Source organism: Rhea americana, unplaced genomic scaffold (genome assembly GCF_003343005.1).
Source record: "Rhea americana isolate MKP2758 unplaced genomic scaffold, rheAme1 scaffold_61, whole genome shotgun sequence".
NCBI lineage: Eukaryota > Metazoa > Chordata > Aves > Rheiformes > Rheidae > Rhea > Rhea americana.
Window position 1 is genome coordinate 3,383,355 of NW_028186768.1, and position 19,971 is coordinate 3,403,325.

The 19,971-nt window shown below is 41.3% G+C and overlaps 1 protein-coding gene across 4 annotated transcripts in view; it reads right to left on the reverse strand.

Moving 5' to 3' along the window:
- CACNA1B (calcium voltage-gated channel subunit alpha1 B) overlaps positions 1 to 19,971 on the reverse strand; it is a 306,930-nt gene that overhangs the window by 69,226 nt on the left and 217,733 nt on the right. For all 4 annotated transcript variants that reach the window (XM_085320126.1, XM_085320125.1, XM_085320123.1 and 1 more), the window contains 6 exons: positions 14,059 to 14,880; positions 12,615 to 12,832; positions 10,823 to 10,943; positions 7,179 to 7,308; positions 5,278 to 5,337; positions 3,201 to 3,307 (listed from right to left, as the gene is read on the reverse strand). In XM_085320126.1, coding sequence (XP_085176252.1) covers positions 3,201 to 3,307; positions 5,278 to 5,337; positions 7,179 to 7,308; positions 10,823 to 10,943; positions 12,615 to 12,832; positions 14,059 to 14,880 — 1,458 coding nt within the window. The remainder of the gene's footprint in view (positions 1 to 3,200; positions 3,308 to 5,277; positions 5,338 to 7,178; positions 7,309 to 10,822; positions 10,944 to 12,614; positions 12,833 to 14,058; positions 14,881 to 19,971) is intronic.

Genomic DNA, 19,971 nt, shown 5'->3' on the forward strand with positions numbered 1-19,971 from the left:
TGAATTTTATGTACCTTGCAAAAACAACTTTTACCGTCATCTGCCTAAACAAATAGATTGTTGCAAKCTTCCTGATGCCAGCATTTCAGGGAGGTCTGTTCTTACTAGGTTTTCAGTGATGTGTCTATTCGGCAAGAAATTAATTCAGATCACCTTTATTGGACACCAGTGAGGTCAAGAACATTCAGGTAGTGGTCAAAGGGTAATCGTGAATCCTTGCAAACAAAGACTGGTAACAGACACACTAAATACATTTTTACAGGAACACTGATGATGAGTGACAGGACTTCCAGTATTTGCTAGTAAAAATTCCACCAACTAAACACAAGGATTACCCAGCTCTTTCACCGAAAGCTCATTTTCAGGATAATCAAAACTCATCAGGTTCAGTGTGTCCATCYGGTTTGACCAAACAGGCCTATTCCAGTGCAGCTGGGCTAAAGGACACGACTATCTAAATTTCATCCAAGCTGTCTGAGGCTTTAAGTATTCAGAACTGGAATCGCAGGCACCRAGAGTAAGTCATCTCATATGAATGACTGGATTTCCTGCTTTCATTTTAGACCAGAGATACTACAAGCATTCKCTGAATTGCGTGTCAACACCCACACTGCCAGATGAAATATGGACACGTAACAGAAGTCACAGCCACAATAAATATCTTAGGAGAAATTCACATTTTTTCAACCTCAGAAATAAGTTTGGTTTGCTTTTAATCTGGGAGATAGTAAATGGGCAGGTTTTACTCATTCATTTTCCATAAATCCCTGCTCAGTACTTACTCAAAGAGCATGTAAAATAGAAACAGCTTGGGGCACGCTATTATGCAGCGCAGTCAGGGGATGTACAAGTAATTCATATAAAGGCTGACGAAGTGCTGTTAGAAATTCATGACCCAATGTAAGCAATGGAAATCCTGAGCAAAAAAAGACTCACAAGGATTAAAAATAACTTCTTTTAATCAATAACTTGTCCAAAAGAAATTCTTGTTCAAAGAGAAGACATTTTACAGGCCTACACTGGTGTTTGTTCTCACAGCACATGGAGCAGCTCTGAATGATTAAATACCACTTCGCTCAGCCTKCCTTGATAGTTTGAATCCCTAATGGAAAAGGGTTTAGGAAATTCAGAGTGGACCACAGACTTTGGGCAACATTGCTTTGAAAAGTAATACTTGTGACTAACATTATTTTTCTTCCATCTCTCTTCAAGTTTTTTTTKTTGTTGTTGTTGTTTTTTGTTTTGTTTTTTAAGAAGCTTTAGCTTCACTCAATCTTATCCCATTCAGATCTGACAGATGTTATGGCAATATACTTCATACATAGGGACACTGAGCCACAGGCATATCTAGCCAAGCTTTAAAAACAGGCTTTGCTCTCTATGCCCGATTTTAGGTAAGCAAGACACATTCACCGAAACCACTCAACTCTTCCCTCTCAAAACAGCCTTACCTACAACAGAGCATCCACATCTTCTGAAAAACAAACTTCTAACATGTAGTGGCRAAGTGTCAAAAAGACAGGGGACAGGGTCCTTCTGAAAAATTTACATTGGATGTGACTTGCTCCAAAATCAAAACAATTCTTTTGGGCAGGGTTGGGTACAGAAAGCCTAGACCCCAATGCTTCTATTCAAAAAATTGTCACTGTCCTCTCCACTGAAGGACAGCAAGTGATGCAGCTGGATTAGCTAACCATTCACAGGAAGGCTCTGGTCACAGCTGATTCAAAGTACAAGTATAGAATTAAAGAATTCAATTATATGACTTAAGGTCCATTCCTCTGTTCCATCTTTAATACATCCTTATTGGAAAGGGGGGGCAAAAGAAAAGTGTCACTCATCCATTGATTCAAAAATCATACCAGCAATGCCAATCCCATATCCTTCTGTTTAGAGACCACACGGCAGGAGTCAAAGCATCTTAGATGCTTTTTATCCAGCATTTGCTACAAAGAAGAATTAAAGATCTAAAATACAGACCTCACAGCCATAACGGGGAAGAAATTTTGACCCCTCAGAAGATGACAAACTTCTGAGAAACTTTCCAGGTCAACTTTATCAGAAAGATCTGGTAACTTTTTAGTCTGCCAAGGACACAAAAGCATTTTGCATCAGCAAAGTGATGCACAGTCACGTAAGAGGAGCAATAGCTAAGGCTGTCTGCCTAAAAATTACTGTCAGTCTGAAATATATACAACACAATTTCACTCTTCCTTGCCAGGTGAATGCATTTGTTCATTAGCAAGTAAAATATTGTTAATTTCTTCACCTTCATTAATCATCGTGTTAACAAACAGGTGAGCGAATTTGGGGGGCACAGGATGCTAAGTGTTCACTGTAATTATACAAGGCTAATTTATCAGAAGATTAAACTGGACACATCCTGTAATCTGACTCCAGGTCACTTCCTAGAATTTCCTAGGAGGACGGAAAATGTTAGCAATACAATTATGCAGTTGCCCAGAACTATGAGAGGAACATTCCTTTCCAGAATCCAACTCAAGCTCTCCAATTTCTGAAGAKTCTGCATTGCTCTTCCTACAGTCTGTTCCAAGAAAGATATTCAAACTGAAAACTAATTTTAATTTTTTAAAACAATTCATCAGTGTCTGTTGCTCAAAATCCTCTGACATTAAAGGAGTACATGGAACATTATTTAATGTCATAAATAGAGAGCAGTGACTTGAAGAAGGGAACAATTAGCATTACAAGTGGCATTCTCACAAATACCCTGAATGAGAGAAGAGTACAAGAGAAAAATGCAAAAGGTATATAAATCAGAAACACCCGTGAATCTAAAAATAATGTTTTGCAAAGATTTCACTGAGATGTCAGCTGATCTCATTAGCTATTTTTTCATAATAAGAAATATTTTAAAACAATTTCCTGGATGACTATCAGAAACTGTTATAWTATAAGTCCTTGGAAAGAAGTTGGCCAGAAGGTCACAAAAATCTTGGCTCACATTTGAAAGAATAGAGAATGGACTCACCATAAAGTTGGGAGAATTTTCGAGAGATWCTACAGCTTAAATTTAGTAATTTTCTTCCCCCAGCTTTGAGGTGATAAGAGGTGCAAACTGAACATTTCACTGAGAAATGAACCACAAACTCCGCACTTCAACTAGCGCTGTGCCAGGGTCCTGCCTGCCTCTGTGGCATATTTCCTAGAAATTTGGATTTTAAGGAGAATGTACTTACGAGAAGGCAAATGCCACCAAGGCCCCACTGACCACAATGAAGTCCAGGATATTCCACAGGTCACGGAAATAGGAGCCAGGGTGGAGCAGCAACCCCAAGTCAATCATCTTCAGAGGAAACACATCAAAACAAGAAGTTTTAAGAAAACAAGTACTGACTCAACACTGCTGAGGTACAGCAGAGAAATGTGCTCGACCAAATGACCTTTCACCAACTCTTCCTCAGGATTTTACAAACAACATTGATTTTGTTCATGATAGGACTCAGCAGGGGAAAGAGATTTGTTTTTGTTGCTTAAGGTGGGGGTTAGTTCTTCTGAAGTAGATCATACTGGCACGAGTCAGCCTTGGTGTGGGCAGAAGCTAGGGGAGGCCCCATATAAAGCTTTGCAAATGCTCTCCATGGTTTCAATCATGCCTAGAAACATCTCTTCGTATTTTAAATCCTGGCTTTTACTATCAGGAGATAGTACTCCTRCTCTCTACTATTAGGAGAACTGTTCCAACTACATTACAGTAAAACAGATAATATGCTGGGAATGGGGCATCTTTTCCCTCTTTTAGAAATCAGTCTTCTCATAAATATATATACGTCACTAATATTTCCTGGCTTGTTTAACACACGTACATTGACTGTGGTGTTCTTCAGAAATCTGCCATCTGCCCAAAGCAAAGTTTTCATTATAATAACTTCCAGCAGAGCAACATCTAGTCATACTTAATTAAACTATCTGTCTCTTACAGGCACAAAGAGCTTGGTCAAAACCTAAGCTGAAGTGAATAAACTGTAACCAAAACCACAACAGACAAAAACATTAACTGCTATATAGGAATCTTTGCAGACACACACATTAATTTATGGGAACAACTGTTCGTGTGAAACACCCAGATAGCTTACTTTTATTCTACCCCCATCCAACAAGATTAAGAGGAATTAAAAATCAGAAGAGAATATTACAGAATAAAAAAAGCAAAAAGAGGATGAAAAGAACCACAACAAAACGCAATAGCCAGAAAGAAAAATGCCCACTCTGAGCACTCGSTGACAGACGCTGCACAGAGAAGCAGCATTGCTGACTTCTGCATAAGACTCTGTCTCTCTCCTCACAACGCTGCTAAGGATCTTTTAAAGTTGAGTCTCAAAATGCCTACTAGTGATTCCACCTGATTTTCCAGGAGCTCTGCAATTTCCTTATAAACTGTTTTCAGAGAGCTTCAACCTTCTTATATTGGACAAATGAGAGAAAATCTGTTTTTTATATTGCATCTCCTTTGCATCTTTCTCTGAAAGTAAGAACTAACTCCATCATTGCACCAAGACAAAAGTTTGACTTTACTAGACTTCTGCTTTCTGGAAAGTTATTGCCCCACAGTTTTAGCACTTTCTATTGTCCTGCTCAGGGATGTACCAGCTACAAAGTAAAACCTTCAGCTTTCTGAAACAAGATAAACCAAAAATCAGTTATTAATATTTCTGATCAGCATCAGAGAAGAGGAAGATCAGAGCTGCCCAGTAAGGTGCATCAGCCGGGGCTCAACCCTGCCCTGAGATGAACGGCTGTTGGCACGCAGCTGGCCTGATGCACAAGGTGCACGCACAGCGAGCTTGCACCTGCCTGCAGGCTGCTTCCAAGACCTGGCTAACTCCATGGATACCTCAGTCAGCATCACAAGGCCTCTGAATTAGTACCCCAGGGAGATGAGCGGGGTGGGGGGTGGACATGTGCCAAAGCTCTTTTTCCAAAGATACTGCTCCTGTGTCCTGAGGCACGTACAGACATCTCTGTATCAGGCACCATTCACATTTCTTAATCTCTTMTACAACCACAGCTACTTTAGATTTCCTTATTTTCCTCCATGAAATCAGAGATGCTAAAAAGAGGAGATATGCTACAGAAAAGCATCTGGTACACACTGGCTACTTTGGAGTGCTGTTCCTGAATTAAAGCATCATTAACTGCTCTCTAAGCACACCAGGAATCTATGTCATGCTTCACCGTCTTTCTCCAGGTTCCCAGAAATAGATGAGTGTAAATCTACATGGGCTTGTGAACAGTACAATTTGGAGAAATTCTTACCTTGATTACCATCTCGAAGGTAAAGACACCTGTAAATATATAATCCAAGTATTTCAGAGCCTAAATTGGAAAGAGAAATTTATATTAGARGAGACTACGCACAGAAATAATTGGCACAAAAGCAAAGTGTAAAAATRCTATTCTAGCAGTGGTCTATTTATTACAGTGTCAGTGGATAAATTTCCTCACACGGGAGGCTGTGAGATAGTTTAGGCACAAACCTGAATCATCTAATTCAAAAAAAAGCAATATATTTTCCAATTTCAGCCAGAATGCAGTGTGTGTGTGGGGGGGGAAGAGGGGTTGCTTCAGCATATCTATGTATATGGAAGATATAATAAGGTAAAATGGCTAAATTTCAAACGAAAACCTGTGAATATCCCCTCCTAGGGAGCTCATTTGCCAGCACTTATGTAGAAGTCCGGGGTTTCTCTTCTACAATAGTTGATGATGATTCTATTAAAGACCTCAGGAGAGCAAGAGAGTGATAAAATCCTTTTGGTAAAACTCCTTATTACACAGCTATTAAGGATCAGGAGGAGATACTGCTTGTAGGTACTTCAGCTCATCACTGATACAGGGATTCTGGGATCCTCCTCTGAAAAGGCTAATGCTGGCCAGATTGAGAAGAAGGACGTCAGACCAAGCACTTCTTGTTCTGGCCTGGTCTGCCAACTTGTACTCTCAGACAATTCAGTTCTTCAGCCTGTTTAAAACACAGGCTCCTCAGCACACACCTAGTATTTGTAAATGCAACACCAGTTAATTTAAATATCTATAGTCCTGCTAAATCTTAACATAATGCCACAGATGGGATGCATTTATTCATAGTTAGATTCAGTTGACTATATGCAGTGAACGGATATTAAATCAATGTAAATCCATACAGGTAATCGTGACTCAGCCTAAAACAACATAGAGTCAAAAGCATTGCACTCAAAAAAAAAAAAAAGTCTGCTTCTGTAAATGTATAGGCAGCATAAAATGACTATGCACGATGCTGTGATGAAGATATCCACRTTAAAGCATCCAGATCAGACAACTGCATCTCATTGCTTCTAGTCTTAATCTTCAGTTCTGTACAACCCACAGAACTGTGGGTTGTAGCTAGGCTCGGTGCCGGTGCCCTCACAAGCATGTGTTTGAAAACTGGCACCCAGCTATCAAGTTGGAGATCCACTGCTAGGCTGCGTGTGCTCACGTAGAAGGTGGCACACTCCTATTTCTGTGCAYGACTGCACTCATCTGTGAAGTCTCTGAGTATGGCTTGACATCCATGGATCAGTACACTTTCTCCTAAATCTGGGAGACTGATATTATGGCCCCACCAAGACAAAGAGCCATTCTCATACCAGGTTTTACTTCCTCAAATTCCGCTCTAACAGAATAGGGAATCTTAGAGACAATGTCAGCCCTGTGTTGTGACCGGGGAAGCACTTCTCATTGCAGAATAGTGCAATTCTTCTGGCTATTGCAGCTACAAAGTTTTTCAGGTGTATTTCACTTAACTAGTATTGCCCAATTAATCAATCATTTACAGATTCTCAAGCTTGACATGATTAAAACAGCAGCAAGGGCCAAGAACTCTGAACATTTTGGCAGGATAATGATATAATTAGAATATGTTATAAAAGAATAGCTTCTGTTCCTGTCTTTGCCTGCTAAAACAAAGTCTTAGTCCTCAAAGAAAAAGGTTCAGAAGAACTTGCAATGCCTTTACTGCAGACTAACAGCACACTCATGAGCAGCCGTTCTTTTCTAGTAACAGGTTATGAATTTTGGGCCCTGGGTCATCCACTCACTACTGCACTGTGATATCCTTTGGGATTGGGACAATACAGACGTGCCATGTGCATAACTGCTGGGAATGACTTTATTCTGGCTGTGTTGTCAGTACTCACATCATTCCTTGGTGACTCAGCTTGGACAGGGTCTTCCGCAGCCAGGGCAATGCTGCTGAGGGCTATAACTATGAGGATGACCATCTCAAAATAGCGCAAGTTGACGATGTAGTGGAACAGGCGCCGAATTCTGAAAACACCAGAAACACACACAGCTATCGTGGGTGCTGTAAGGCAAGCTCTTTGCTGTGGTACAAAAGACTGGCAGAAGGATAACATTCATCATGAACATCCCCTTTTGCATTCCTATTCAAAAAGTGTAAGAAAGCATAAATTGGGGTTAATGGCTTTAAACTCAGGTTTGCAAAAGATCTGTGGTGAGATTCAGGGCAAGACATTTAACATCTCTTCACTGCACTGACTTTACCCTTCTGCAGAGCAATGGCATCTACCTAAAGAGCACCGAGAGCTTTTGAGCATTGAAACTCAATTCTACAAATCTTATTTATATGCCTCTCAATCYCTTTTCACTTTGAATTCACAGGCAAAAGTCCTGAGAGATTCAAAACTAGTTTTGAAATCCTTTTAAAATCAAATAATCTCTTTGAAATGGAGAACTATGCTGTGTACTTTGGGACTCTGAGGTAAAAYTGGCTCTGTAACTATAAGTATTATTTCTAGTAATCTCTCTCTTGCCRGGCACTTCTGTGTGCACTTTATTCTATGCTGTTCTTTACATATACTTTACAATAATGTATGTGATTACTTTAACCTAATCATTTTGTTCACAAATTGTGTGCAAGAAAAGTGACAAATGTTCAATTTCTAAGTAATGCAAAACCATTCACAAATTTCAGCAAATAACTCTTTATCTGAGCACAGCTCACAAGTATTTAACTGCAAACACAGAGAATTCTACATTTGCACTCTACTTGTCAGTTGAATAAAGCACTTCTGTCTGAGGATCAAATTATGTATGTAACCAACCAACAACCCTGTTAGCTGAGAAAGTAATTCGGTACTATATAGCATTTTCTTCAAGCAAATATCTAAGAATTAGATTAAAATTCTTTTTTCACTTCTGCTTATATACTTCTTTTCTCCAGATTACCAATGGATGCAGAACGAGAGCGGCAAATATCAGAGAAACGGATTTGATATGAAACGACAGAACAGTGGCTCCTTTAACTCCAGTTATCTATCTGGCAGGAGAGGATAATCATCTTCCTGCTCTACGAGTCCACAGAAGTGAAAGGCAACATTTTCAACAGCATTTGTAGCTATAATTCACACAGAAAACTCTATTCATCAGAGAAATAACAAGTCCCTATTTTTAGATCTTCATTATTTGTAACAAGCAATGAAATGCAGGAACATTTGTAAACTGCCAGTATTGCTTAAGAAACCATTTTAAATGCATGTGCATGTTTTTAAAGGGAGGCACTTTAAAAGTAATARATTTCTATTTTGTTTTTCAGAACTCTTCTGTCCTGCCTGTAGCAGCATCCTGGTCATGCATCTCCCATGGAGTTTGGAAGGGAGTAATTTAGAAATAGGTATGGTGAAAAATCACATCTCAGGAAAGCAGAAAGACCTTTCTTGAGAAGTTAGCACCTGCAGTAAGATCTGAGGGGATCCCACTGGGACCACATCTCGATGTTGTTGATATTCATAGGGTTTGGTCCTTGTCTTATTTCCCTCTGGCCCTGTGTAACAACGACTCTGTTYCAGCAAACTTTCAAAATTTTATTTTAATGATCTTTTGAAAGAGCTATTTTGCAGAGGAAGGGGGGCAGGAGAGAAAGGCAAGGAGGAGACAGGAGCAACATACCAAATTCTGGACTATGAGGCTCACAAGGTCCTAACTGTGAGACAAGGTGAGAGAAGAAAAGAGAAGYGTACATGCAAAGTGAAAAAGTCTTGCCGCGATTCTACCTGCCCAATCCATTCCTCAGCTTACATCCTTCTGGGCTCAGGGCCATCTAGTTTTCTGCCTTTGCAACGCTGTCTTTAGCAGCCATATTGCAGTTAATGCTCATTTTTGGTGGTCATGYCAAAACAAAAAGACTTGAGCCACCAAACGTTAGGAACAAACCAATGTTGCTTTATCCAGTCAGATAGGGTCTAAGCTCCATAATTCAWATGCTTCCTATTTGCGCCAGCAAGTTCATCTTTATTTTTTGCTGCACTTTCTGCACAGTGCACCCCATCAGTTAATGCTCTCCCCTYCTATTCACTATATTTTACATAAATTCAAAGAATATGTTGCCTTATTTGAAATTGCACAATGTGATTACAGCATTCTGAAAAAGGAAAACTTTGTAGGCTTCTGGCTCGGTTATCCTAACCTATTATGAAGTCTAATTGGCAGGTGGCTGGAGAAGACAAAGAGGAAACACAAATGTCTCTCTTGTGGGCTTGAGACAAAGGGGCACATGTTGCGTCTTCAGTTCATTTCCTTTTGGAGATTAGATCAGTGGTAATTTGGGGTCATTTTCCCTCTATTACGCCTCTGCTGGCATTGAAAAACAGCTTCCAACTTTTCCCACTGATAAATTCCATCTGTGCACACACTCATAGCTACATCATCCTGGAGCACGYAGGGTTGTAGCCTCAATTACGCAGYTGGCACTGGGTTTAAGGAAGTGATTCAACCTTCCTACTATCCAGGGGTGCCAGACCATGGCATCTACCACAGATGCAGTTCTGATGTTGAAGATGAGTACTCTGAGTAGGCAGCGTGAACGTGGCCCTGTTTTGTTCTACTGACTGTTTAGACAGACGGGATCTGACAGTCCTGCAGAGTAGATGGTCTAGAATCACTCATCAATCTCTTGAACTGAGTTGCTCAAGGAAGGGCCTGAGTCAATCTTAGGTATCTGAGCATGCAGAGTCCAACCACAGAGGACAACAGCTAAGAACTGTAACAAGTCTAGCAGAACAAGAGAGAAATGCTCACGTCTGCTAGTAGCAGATCTCTGGGTTGGCAGAAGTTTCAAACATTCTTGTGTTGCTCTCTGTTATTACTTAAAATGACTCACAGGCCTTTATGCTAGAATTATTACAACTCCTGCTGCACTTGTCTAGTCCTGCAGCACTTCGAAGTGACATGTTCAGTATTTACAGGCTTTGAGTACAAAGCTCCCCATGAGGCAGAGATGCCTGAAGCAGAAGAAACATTATAATCCCAACAGATCCCACAAGCCGTACTCTCAGCCTTAGCAAATGAAAAATATTCGCATCTTCCCAGAAGTTTGAAGTTTTCAGTGATGTGAGGGTACTAGTATGGAAAAAGCACAAACTCCAACTGGGGAGCCTGCAAGAATTTGCTGACATCAAAAATACCCTGCAGCAAGCTTCTCCTGGTAATAGCTTTCCACAGTGATATCTTTTCTATACTCCGAATCACGTTGAGCATGTTTCCTTTATTGATCTATAATTGAACAATTACCTATCTGACCACCAGTAGGGCAATTAGAAAGAGTCTACCTAAGTCGGTCTCCTTTCCCTATATTGTCAGTTTATTCCCATAGGAGAGACCAGCTGAATGGCAGCATCTGGTCTGCAACCTACATACATATTTATTCATTTTTTCAGTGTGTTTGACTGACAGAGATGAAGATCAAGCTAATGTTATTTCTCTCAATACCCATGCTTGAAGTACATGTAACCCATAAGCAGCATTAGAGAGTCAGAGGACTTACGGATTTGTAGGACTTAAGATAAACATAGAACTGTAAGGCAAGATTGGTTTAGGCCCGTTTTTCGTCAAGTCATCAACATCTTTCTTCTCCTCTGTTTTACTTTCAAATTCAACGTTGTTCACTGTAATGTGAATTTAAGAAAASAGAAATGAGAGAGTTAAAAATGTATCCACACCCTTCACACAGGCTGCCTGCAACAGCTGGATATGGAAACAATGCAGCTGGGATAGACAAGAGCAGCCTTTGAATACGTTGATTAAATGTGATGAACAATCATTTGATTATTATCATAGCTATTTACAACCATATGATATAYGCTGCAATTACATTGCTCCTTAACGACTGCACTGATGAGCACTGTATCTGAAATGGCCAGGAAATGAAGATACCCAGTGCCGATAARCACAGAAACCTTACGTTTATTTACTCAAGAGCTGCCAAACTGGAGATTGAAATCCCATGCCAAATATCGTAAATAATTAGGGAGAGAGGATCAGCTGGTGATCCATTAAAAGCAAGAAAGACAGTAACTCTAGCCAACCTCACAATTCCGAACCCTTCCCTGTAAACCAGCAGTGGGATTGGCTTTGGAACATGTAGCAGAGCAAATTCGTAGATGAGCTGTGATAGTTTGGGGGCTAAGGCTGGCTAAACTTCATGGTATTAGGAACATAGACTTGGAAGGCACTTGTTGGACCATTCARCCCTGTGCCTACATATTGCACCTCAGTTTTGGCACAGCTCCCCTTGTATGAATATGCCAAGCTCCAGCTCACATTAGGTTTTTAACTTTCATGATCCCCTTTAGATGACTGTTCTGAACTTTAGTCCCAAAAGGTTAGAAATACATTCCCTAATTTCCATCATAAGTTTGCTTTCAGCAAGTTTATAGGATAATTTACTTAAAATAATGCTTAATATATGAACAGGAAGACATTTTATGTTGTAATTTGTTTTCTTGGACAGATATATACACTTGTTTATTAATTCATAGCACCTGGAATCCAAAAACCCTCCCACTTATAATGTGTTAGAGGCAATTTTATTATTACTTTTCTATTTTGCAAGAAAATGATGTTTTCATTGAATGACATGTTCAATAAATTCTTTACTGTATTTCAAGCCAGACATACAGGAATAGTCAGGAAAGGGAAATTCTGATAAATTGTGACTGATAGGAACTCAGTATTGCAATACAGTAAAATTACAAAAAAAAAAGAAAAAAGAAAAAAGAAAAGAAAGAAAAAGAACAAAAGAAAAAAATCTCATGTGGCTGACAGAATACAGTAGAAAAGTATATATAGAGACCACTAACTCTTGGCTGTGCCTCTCCGAAAGTACCCTTGCTCGACTGAGGCAAACAGCATTGCWGCAAACGTGATAATGCAGAGGGGAGTCCTATGCTCACAGCAAGGGTCTTGACTGGTCTGCTGGGGAAGGTTTGCTGCTCATTTTGCCGCCTAGCTCTTGATTACTCTGCTCTGCTGTCTCTCTTGCTCTTTGACACTGTCYGGGCTCCCACGGCTGATATACGGACAAGCTCTGGGCATGCCATCTTCAGGGAATCTCTTACACAGTGTTTTCGAGACACACCAAGTAACCCTCACATTTTGGGTTCCTGCAGGCTGCATGAACTTTAGAACCTAGGTTAACACTAAGTCTCCGCATCCTTCTCAGCGGGGATGCTCATGGCCAGGAGAGCTCATTGCTCAGTGCAAGCGGTAGCTCTTTAGAAAGGCAGCTCTCTTTCCTGGTACTTCGTAGTGAATAGCAGGGGAACAAAGGCACTCACTTGGTATGACGGTGGTTTCTCCTGGAGGTGCGGTGATAGTAACAGGGATGTTCACAGTGGTGGTTTTGTCCAAAGGTGGTTGAATCATCCGAGTCACATTCTTCTGGTTGTCAGCATCTTCTGGCTGCTCCGGCACTTTTTGTAGATAGGTGCTGGGAAGAGTGTGCACAGGGACAACACTCACACTTCCACTAGCTTCTATCTCACACTGATTCTCCCTAAGACAGAAAAGCAGAGTTTATTAAACATGATCTCAGCAGGTTTAAGAAAACACATGTATCATGATGCTGCAAGATGCTCTAGCTAGGTTTCATCAGCWGTGTTTCACATACAGGTTCTTTCAAAAAACCCACACACTGCAGGAAACCTTACTGGTCATATCGTATGGGACCTTTGCTCTTTAAGACCTTCTGAACCAATGTCCAAGMACAACATTAAGAGGAGCTGCGCCACGGAGAGTAACTTTTCCTTATTTAACGAGACCCAGAAGTGAGGTTTATAAGTAAGAACTATGTGACACTCATGCAAGAGTGATACTAGCTTTCCAGCATCAGCTAGTTTCTGAATGAAGTCTGACATTATGCTTCTGTGTTCTCCTGCAGGTTTATTTAAATTTAGCGATGTGCTTTTCCAGTCCTAAACCACGCTGTAATGTAATGCAAGCTGCTGCTTTGCTACTACTACTGCTTTCCACTCTAGCAGCAGCTATATTTCAGTGAGGAGGAAAGTGGACTTGTGCGTATGATCAGTCTAAGCAATACGCAGTGTTTTGTAACCCATCTGAAAGGAAGTTAATACAGACAGCAAAAATACTGTACCAATGCCCTTCATAGTTCCCCATGGTGACAGGCACTCAATGCTAAGGATTCCCAAAGAAATTTCTTTATAACGTTAACAAAGCTGAAAAGGCAATCTTAACTATTCTTAACTATTCTGAATGCTTCATGGGTACTACTTTTCTCGCTTGACTTGCATAAGATTTAAACAGAACAGGACACACCATTGTTTTCTATGGAAGTAGTGACTTTCTTTGCAGTTGTGTGCTATGACAACTGGAAATACAACCTATAGTATGAGGAGGAAAAAAAAAAAAAAAAAAAAAAGTCGTCCAAAAGGATTGTAAGCAAGGCTGGATGTCATTTAAAAATACACAGCTCAAACACAAACTTCCTTAAGATGGCTTTTGCGTAAAGAAATCTATTTTCTTTTTTTAACTTGAGCTATTCTGTGGGCTGGACCAAAGCCATCTTTAGGAGCCTCRGTCATTACTGATTTGAATAAAATGGACCACAGGTTATACTGTGCAGCAAGGCTGGTGCAAGTTTAAAAGGAGCAGCAGGGAACACGACAGGGAGGTGAATTAATTGCTTTCTGAATGGTGTATGGGGTCTGCTGCCCCCTGAGCTGCCACAGTGGCAGGTCTAGTTGTGCTGCGTTCACTTACTTGGCCTGGTGATTGCGGTGCTCTTTCTCCCCGGCCTCCCCCTCCTTCTCCCCATTTTCCTTCTCCACCGACTCGTATGTCGACAACGCTCTGCTCCTGAACCTGTGGCGTCTGTGAGGCTCTTCGCCGTTCTCTCCCTTTGAACCGGGCTCTCCTTCCCGGTTCCCAGATCTCGATCCTCCCCGGTGTCGGGAACGCCGCTCGCTCCTGGCCCCGTTGATTGTCCCATTGCCTTCCTTGCCTTGCCGTTCGGCAGAATGACGGTGAGTCCGATGTCTGCGGTGCTCCTTCTCCACACCTTCTTCCACCGACCCTCGGCGATGGTGTCTCTTTCCCCCTTCCTGACTCCTGTTGCGATCACTTTTCCCTTCCTTACTGCCCCCTTCCACCTCCTTGCTGCGGCTCCTGTGCTGTCGGTGCCGCTCCTCCTTGTTGTTGGTGCCAGACTCCCCATTCTCGTCCTTGGCCACATCACCTTTCTCCTGCTCTCCTAATTTGTCTTTATCCCGATGCCGGTGGTGTTTTCGGGGAGCCTCTGCACCATCAGTAGAGCTGATTTTGGTGTGCTCCACTTCCTGCACATCCACTGGGCTCAGCTTACTGATATTATTCCTTCCTTCACTCCTTGGCTCAACCACCAGAGGTCGATCCAAATGAGTCTTCATGTCYGGCCGGATGTGAAGGGTGGTAGCATAACGCACCCGCTCCTCCGGATCCAGCTCGTTGTATAGCGCCTCACAGCTGGCTCGGAAATTGTGCATCCGGATCTGGCTGGTCCTCTGCTCCCAAACAGACTTGGATTTGGAGGAGTTCTGCTGTTTTCTATGGAGGGGAGGAAGATGAAAAGTCAGTATCCAACTTTGCACATGTTCTCTAAAAAGCATTAAAAAAAGAAAAGTAACAGGAAATTTTCAGCTGAGAGGGGATTAGAGGGTTGAACCAAAGAAAATACAGGAATGGAGAGAGAATGGCTGGCGGAAAACATGAGCAGGGAAAGCCAGCAGGATCATCAGTGTTAGTTTGTCCCACGYGCAGAGGCAGCTCAAAACAGGCCCTTTGGAATGGAGTTATCTYGATTTCTGAAACATGGCCATCCCGCTTGGAAGCCTCATGTAGAGACTGAAGGGTTAAAGTCACTGCTTACAAAAATCATATAGCACAGCCAGAGCTTTTAAACAGCCTATAAGGCTTCCCCACAACCGATAGCACATTTCTCCACACTTTTGGATAAGCAAATTAGCGGGAAGCAAGAGGAGTTAGACTGGAGGAAGGAGCAAGGGGGAATGAAATCTGCTCCTAAGAACCACAGTCTGAATGCCCTGCCACCAGCCCCTTCCCTCTTACAACCAGAAAGAGGTGTTGCTCTTCAGGCTGGACTGCCTTGTAGGCTAATGGAAGAGGAGAGTTGTTATCTCTAAACCCAAGATATCTTTCCAAGGTGAGGATGAACCATCTAGCCCAAGCATCACAGGAATCTGGCAAAAGTACAAGCAAGAAAGGAAGACTGGTCCGGATACTGTGAAAAGGCCTCAGGGAGTGGGAGAGCTGCACATAGATCCAGAGGCCCTAGACAGACCTGGTCTTTTTTATATCATCTCTGATGATGAGAATACCTCACRTAGGCAACTCCTTAATGCTTCGCTCTTTTTAGCACAGCATTTGGTTTATAACCACAACATGTCAACAGATCATATACTTAGTCAATACAGCAAAAGGAGGGTCTTTTTTTCTTTCCTCCAGAAGTCAAATTTTGCTTTTGCATAAAACAAAGTAAAGCTATTGGCTTCCAGAGTGGAGTTCTAGAGACTGGATCAGGTTAGCATCTTCTTTTCATTAATGAAACTTCCTCTAACAAAGACAGGAAAAGCATTTTCCTTCCATTGACTTGCTCAGATCACTTTTCATTTGCAACACTTAAATCCGACCTCTGCAGCACAAGCAATACTGCACGGGGCTTGCAGATCTCCAGCCCTTAATGCACACCCSAAAAGGTTGTGGAAATAGGAAAGCAGACACATTTTCCTTACGCGTTGTCTGGCTTCCCCTGACAATAGAAGAAGCCAGCTTCTGAATGTGTCCGGGCTGATTCAGCCTGTCAGGGTCTGTCGCCATGCTCAGACCCTCTGGGAGGCAGCACTCAGATGGAGTCACGTAACACAGTGGGAGCTGTCGGAAAAGCTTTGCATCTCAGGGCTTCGCTGTAGGGCTTTTAAAAAAAAAATCACTGAGGGTGCTGTTGCTTGGTTCTGCTAAACTGGCAAAAATGTACTTAAACGTTCACTGCTGGTGGGATGAGGGCACTCAGGTGGATGTGAAGAAATCTGAATTTACCCAGAAACCAGAGTGAGCATAGCTAACCATCAAGATTGAAAAATCTGAGTCCTCTGTTCCCAGGAGGCACATCCTGGACCAATTTACCACCGAGTGCACCATTTACATCACAGCATAATGATGGGTGACAAAAATCACAGTTCTAAACGTAAGGGATATGAAAAGATACTGGGGACGTATCTTAGAGCCCTCTCCCTCTTAGAGAACTCACCAAAAAAGCCCACAGTGTATGGAGAGCTGGCCCCTCTTGAGAGGACACCACCCCAAGCTGTCCCCAGTACAAGATATTAACAGCCTCCTCATAGCAAGCAGTGACTAATGKTTTTTTTGGTGTTAACATTGTGAAAGATTCAAACACTATCACGAGACTTACTTGATTTTTAAAGGAATTAATGGGTAACATGCAAAGCCTCCTCTGACTCCCCAAGACCTCCAAGCCCTGGACATGGGTTTCCTATCGAAAACCTCATGCTCTCCTGCTTTAGAGCTCATCCTCTGTCTGGGTGGGGGGAGTGCAGCAAGAGGAAGCTTCCCAGGGAAGGAGCACAGAGGGTGCTAGAGGTCCTGCATTTCCTCCAGGATGGACAGAGTAACATGCTCCTCTGTGCTCCAGGTCTAGTGTTGCCCAGACTGAGCCATGCTGGGAAAAGAAATCTCGTCCTCACCACACCAGCTCGGTGGAAGCAAAGTAGTTTGGGTCTGCATATATGCATGGCTGAGTACCCCGCATATTTACTCGGTGCAGTCCACCAAACACATTTGCTCTTAGGGGACATTTCTCACTTCATATTAAAGTCCTTGGGCAAGGAGATAAGAACTGGGGGGGGGGGTGTTTGTTTGTTGTTTGTTTTCTCTTTCTTTTGGTGCTTTGTACAGAGTGAGCTCTCAAAGCTAAAACGGTACCTAGCAATAAGGGGTTAAGTCAGAGCTGAAAAAGTGCCCTAACGCTGAGTGAAGCTTTCAAATTTCCTACAAACGGAGAGCACAGAGAGGAGCATATCCAACTGCAGCATCCTGTGCTCCAGCTCCACCAGAGAGCAACCATGCAGAGGTGGGACACAAGACCCTGGACCTCCCTGCAGAGACTCCAGAGAAACACAATAAAAAGCAGGCAACTTTCATGGAAACTGCTTCTCCATGAGTGCCTGCACTGAACCCGTCAAAGCCAAACTYCTAAAACAGACTGGATGTGGTGATAAGGAAGGTTAAGGATGTGGGGCTGGTATTTATCACACAGCAGAAAGTGAGTTGAGACTCTTAAAACCTACTAGCACTGGCTGGCTGGAAGCAATGAGCAGCTTTGCTATTTAGCGACATGATTTCTTGATGAAGCTTATAAATAAAATTCCCCAGAAACGGACCCATATTTAAGCCTTCAGAGATTTTCTTTCTAGCCTACGCAGATGTTCACAGGGGATTTTCAGATGTTCCCAGTATCAAGGTTTGGGTCATTTACCTACAAGTACTGAAATCTGCTCTGCCAAAAGCTGTGTCATTTGAGAAGGGGTATTTTTTTTTTTTTTTTTTTTTTTTTTTTTTTTTTTTTTTTTTTTTTTTTTTATGCCAAGAATATAAACCAGTCATTAAAAAAATAATTATCTCTGGGGTGCAAAAGCTTCCATTGTGTTTGAATCATGCACAACTGAAAGAAGTTACTGCTAAGTGCATATACAGCTGTGAGCCTGGAGAAACCAATAATATGCATATTCACGTAGTCTATTTTGCAGAAGTTCCTTTCTTAAATGAGACACTGAAACTACAGACTTAAACTTCTCAACATGTAGAACTACCTGTGATATATCTTTAACACTGACAAAATTACTGAAGATGATTTCCAAAAGAATACAGCGCACAGCCACCCACTAGCTTTGGTTACCAATTAAACCAAAGACCAGGAGGTTGGAAGTAATGACTTCATCCTTTCCTCTTTCTTTATGACAAGACAACCACCCCCACCAGCCCTGAAAAAATCACCATATATATAAAGCGCAGGAAAAACACAATCCCGAAAACGTGAAGCCTGCCTGCAAGCTCTTTACCATATTCAAATCAGTCAAGAACATCAGGAGCAAATGCCAGTGCACATAAAGTCCTGTGCAGGAAATGGAAGTAAAACAGCAGAGCAGGTTGGACCCTCTAGAGACATTGTTGAGGGTTTTTCAGAGCAAAAGCGGCAGCAACTGGAGGGAAAGTGTCGTATACTTGTCCAGTTAAATTTATTAGACTCTTGCTTTCTACAAGTTCTCACAGCAACTGAACATGGACATATCTGACAGCTTCTTCTCTCCTGTTGCTCTCCCCTGCACTTCTTCACAGAGGAGAGGTTTTGAACTTATCTGCGGCACAACAGGGATGTCACCTCAAAACAAAACAGAGTTTCATTAAAACTGCCTGCATATGAAGGTTCCTTTGCACAGAACTCAAAAAACTGCAGAAGAAACAGAAAATTGTACATAGAGCAAGATCATTCCTTCTAATGTTTCCTCCAGTGTTTGGTTTGGCTAATTATTAGATGTGGCATGAATCGGGACAGACATAAGCTGTCTACAATACAGAGCCTGATAAATAGCAGTCTAGTATGACCTAGACATGACCAAACCGAATAAAATGAGCCTTTATGATAAGCATTTCTTTTCTCAAAAGAAAACTATCTCTTTGTGATTCCAGTTCCATATTTAAAACCCTTAATGTTCACTGTTTGCTTCTTAAAATTCTTCTAAAACCACTAATGAAATTACATTAACCCCTCTGTTTTACACACACAGGAGCAAGGTTAATGCTCTCTAATTCACTTTCTTTATGATTACTTCCAACCTCTATTTTCTGTCTACAGAATATTTCAAATCCTTCAAAGGGGCACTGGCAATATGGTCAGGTTTCAGATCCTCTAGGCTTGAAATGTCATAGTAGATATTACTGCTAATGTGCTTTACTGGGTAATTCCACCATTTTTGCTTGAATTAAGAAGCTAACATTCAAACAAATTCTGTGGCTAGAAAGAAAAGCAAAGAATTTATGTAGAAACAAATAAAATTCATATTAACAAATCATTGACTAATATTGATAGAAATAAAAAATACAACYGATCACTGCGTAGATTGTTCAAGAAAGGAAAGTACACTTTTAGCCATACTCTAATCTTAGGGAATTCCTTAAACATCAAAGATTTCGTTATCATAACCTTTTAAAACACTGCTTTACTTAATGGCATTTTGCTTCCCAGAACTACTGTTTTAATAAGCTGCACAATGACAATMATTAGAATTTTGCTTTACTAAATAATGAATGAAAGCTGACTATAAACATAATAATTTGATATTAAAAATACCTYCATAATAGGTTGTGAGTATGAAGGAATGCGTTCAGATTACAGGGGAAAGGAAATTTCCCGTTAAAAAATTTTCACCAGAAAATGTGATATTAAAAAAAAAATCCTTCAATTCACATTCACATTTTCTGCGCATAAATTTGGAAAAGCTTTAAAAGCTCGGAAAAACTTGGAAAATAAAAATCAAATATTTTAGTTTGGGGTAGGTACACACAAAGCAGAACACTCTATCGCTGTTTGGTTTGAAAAAACAA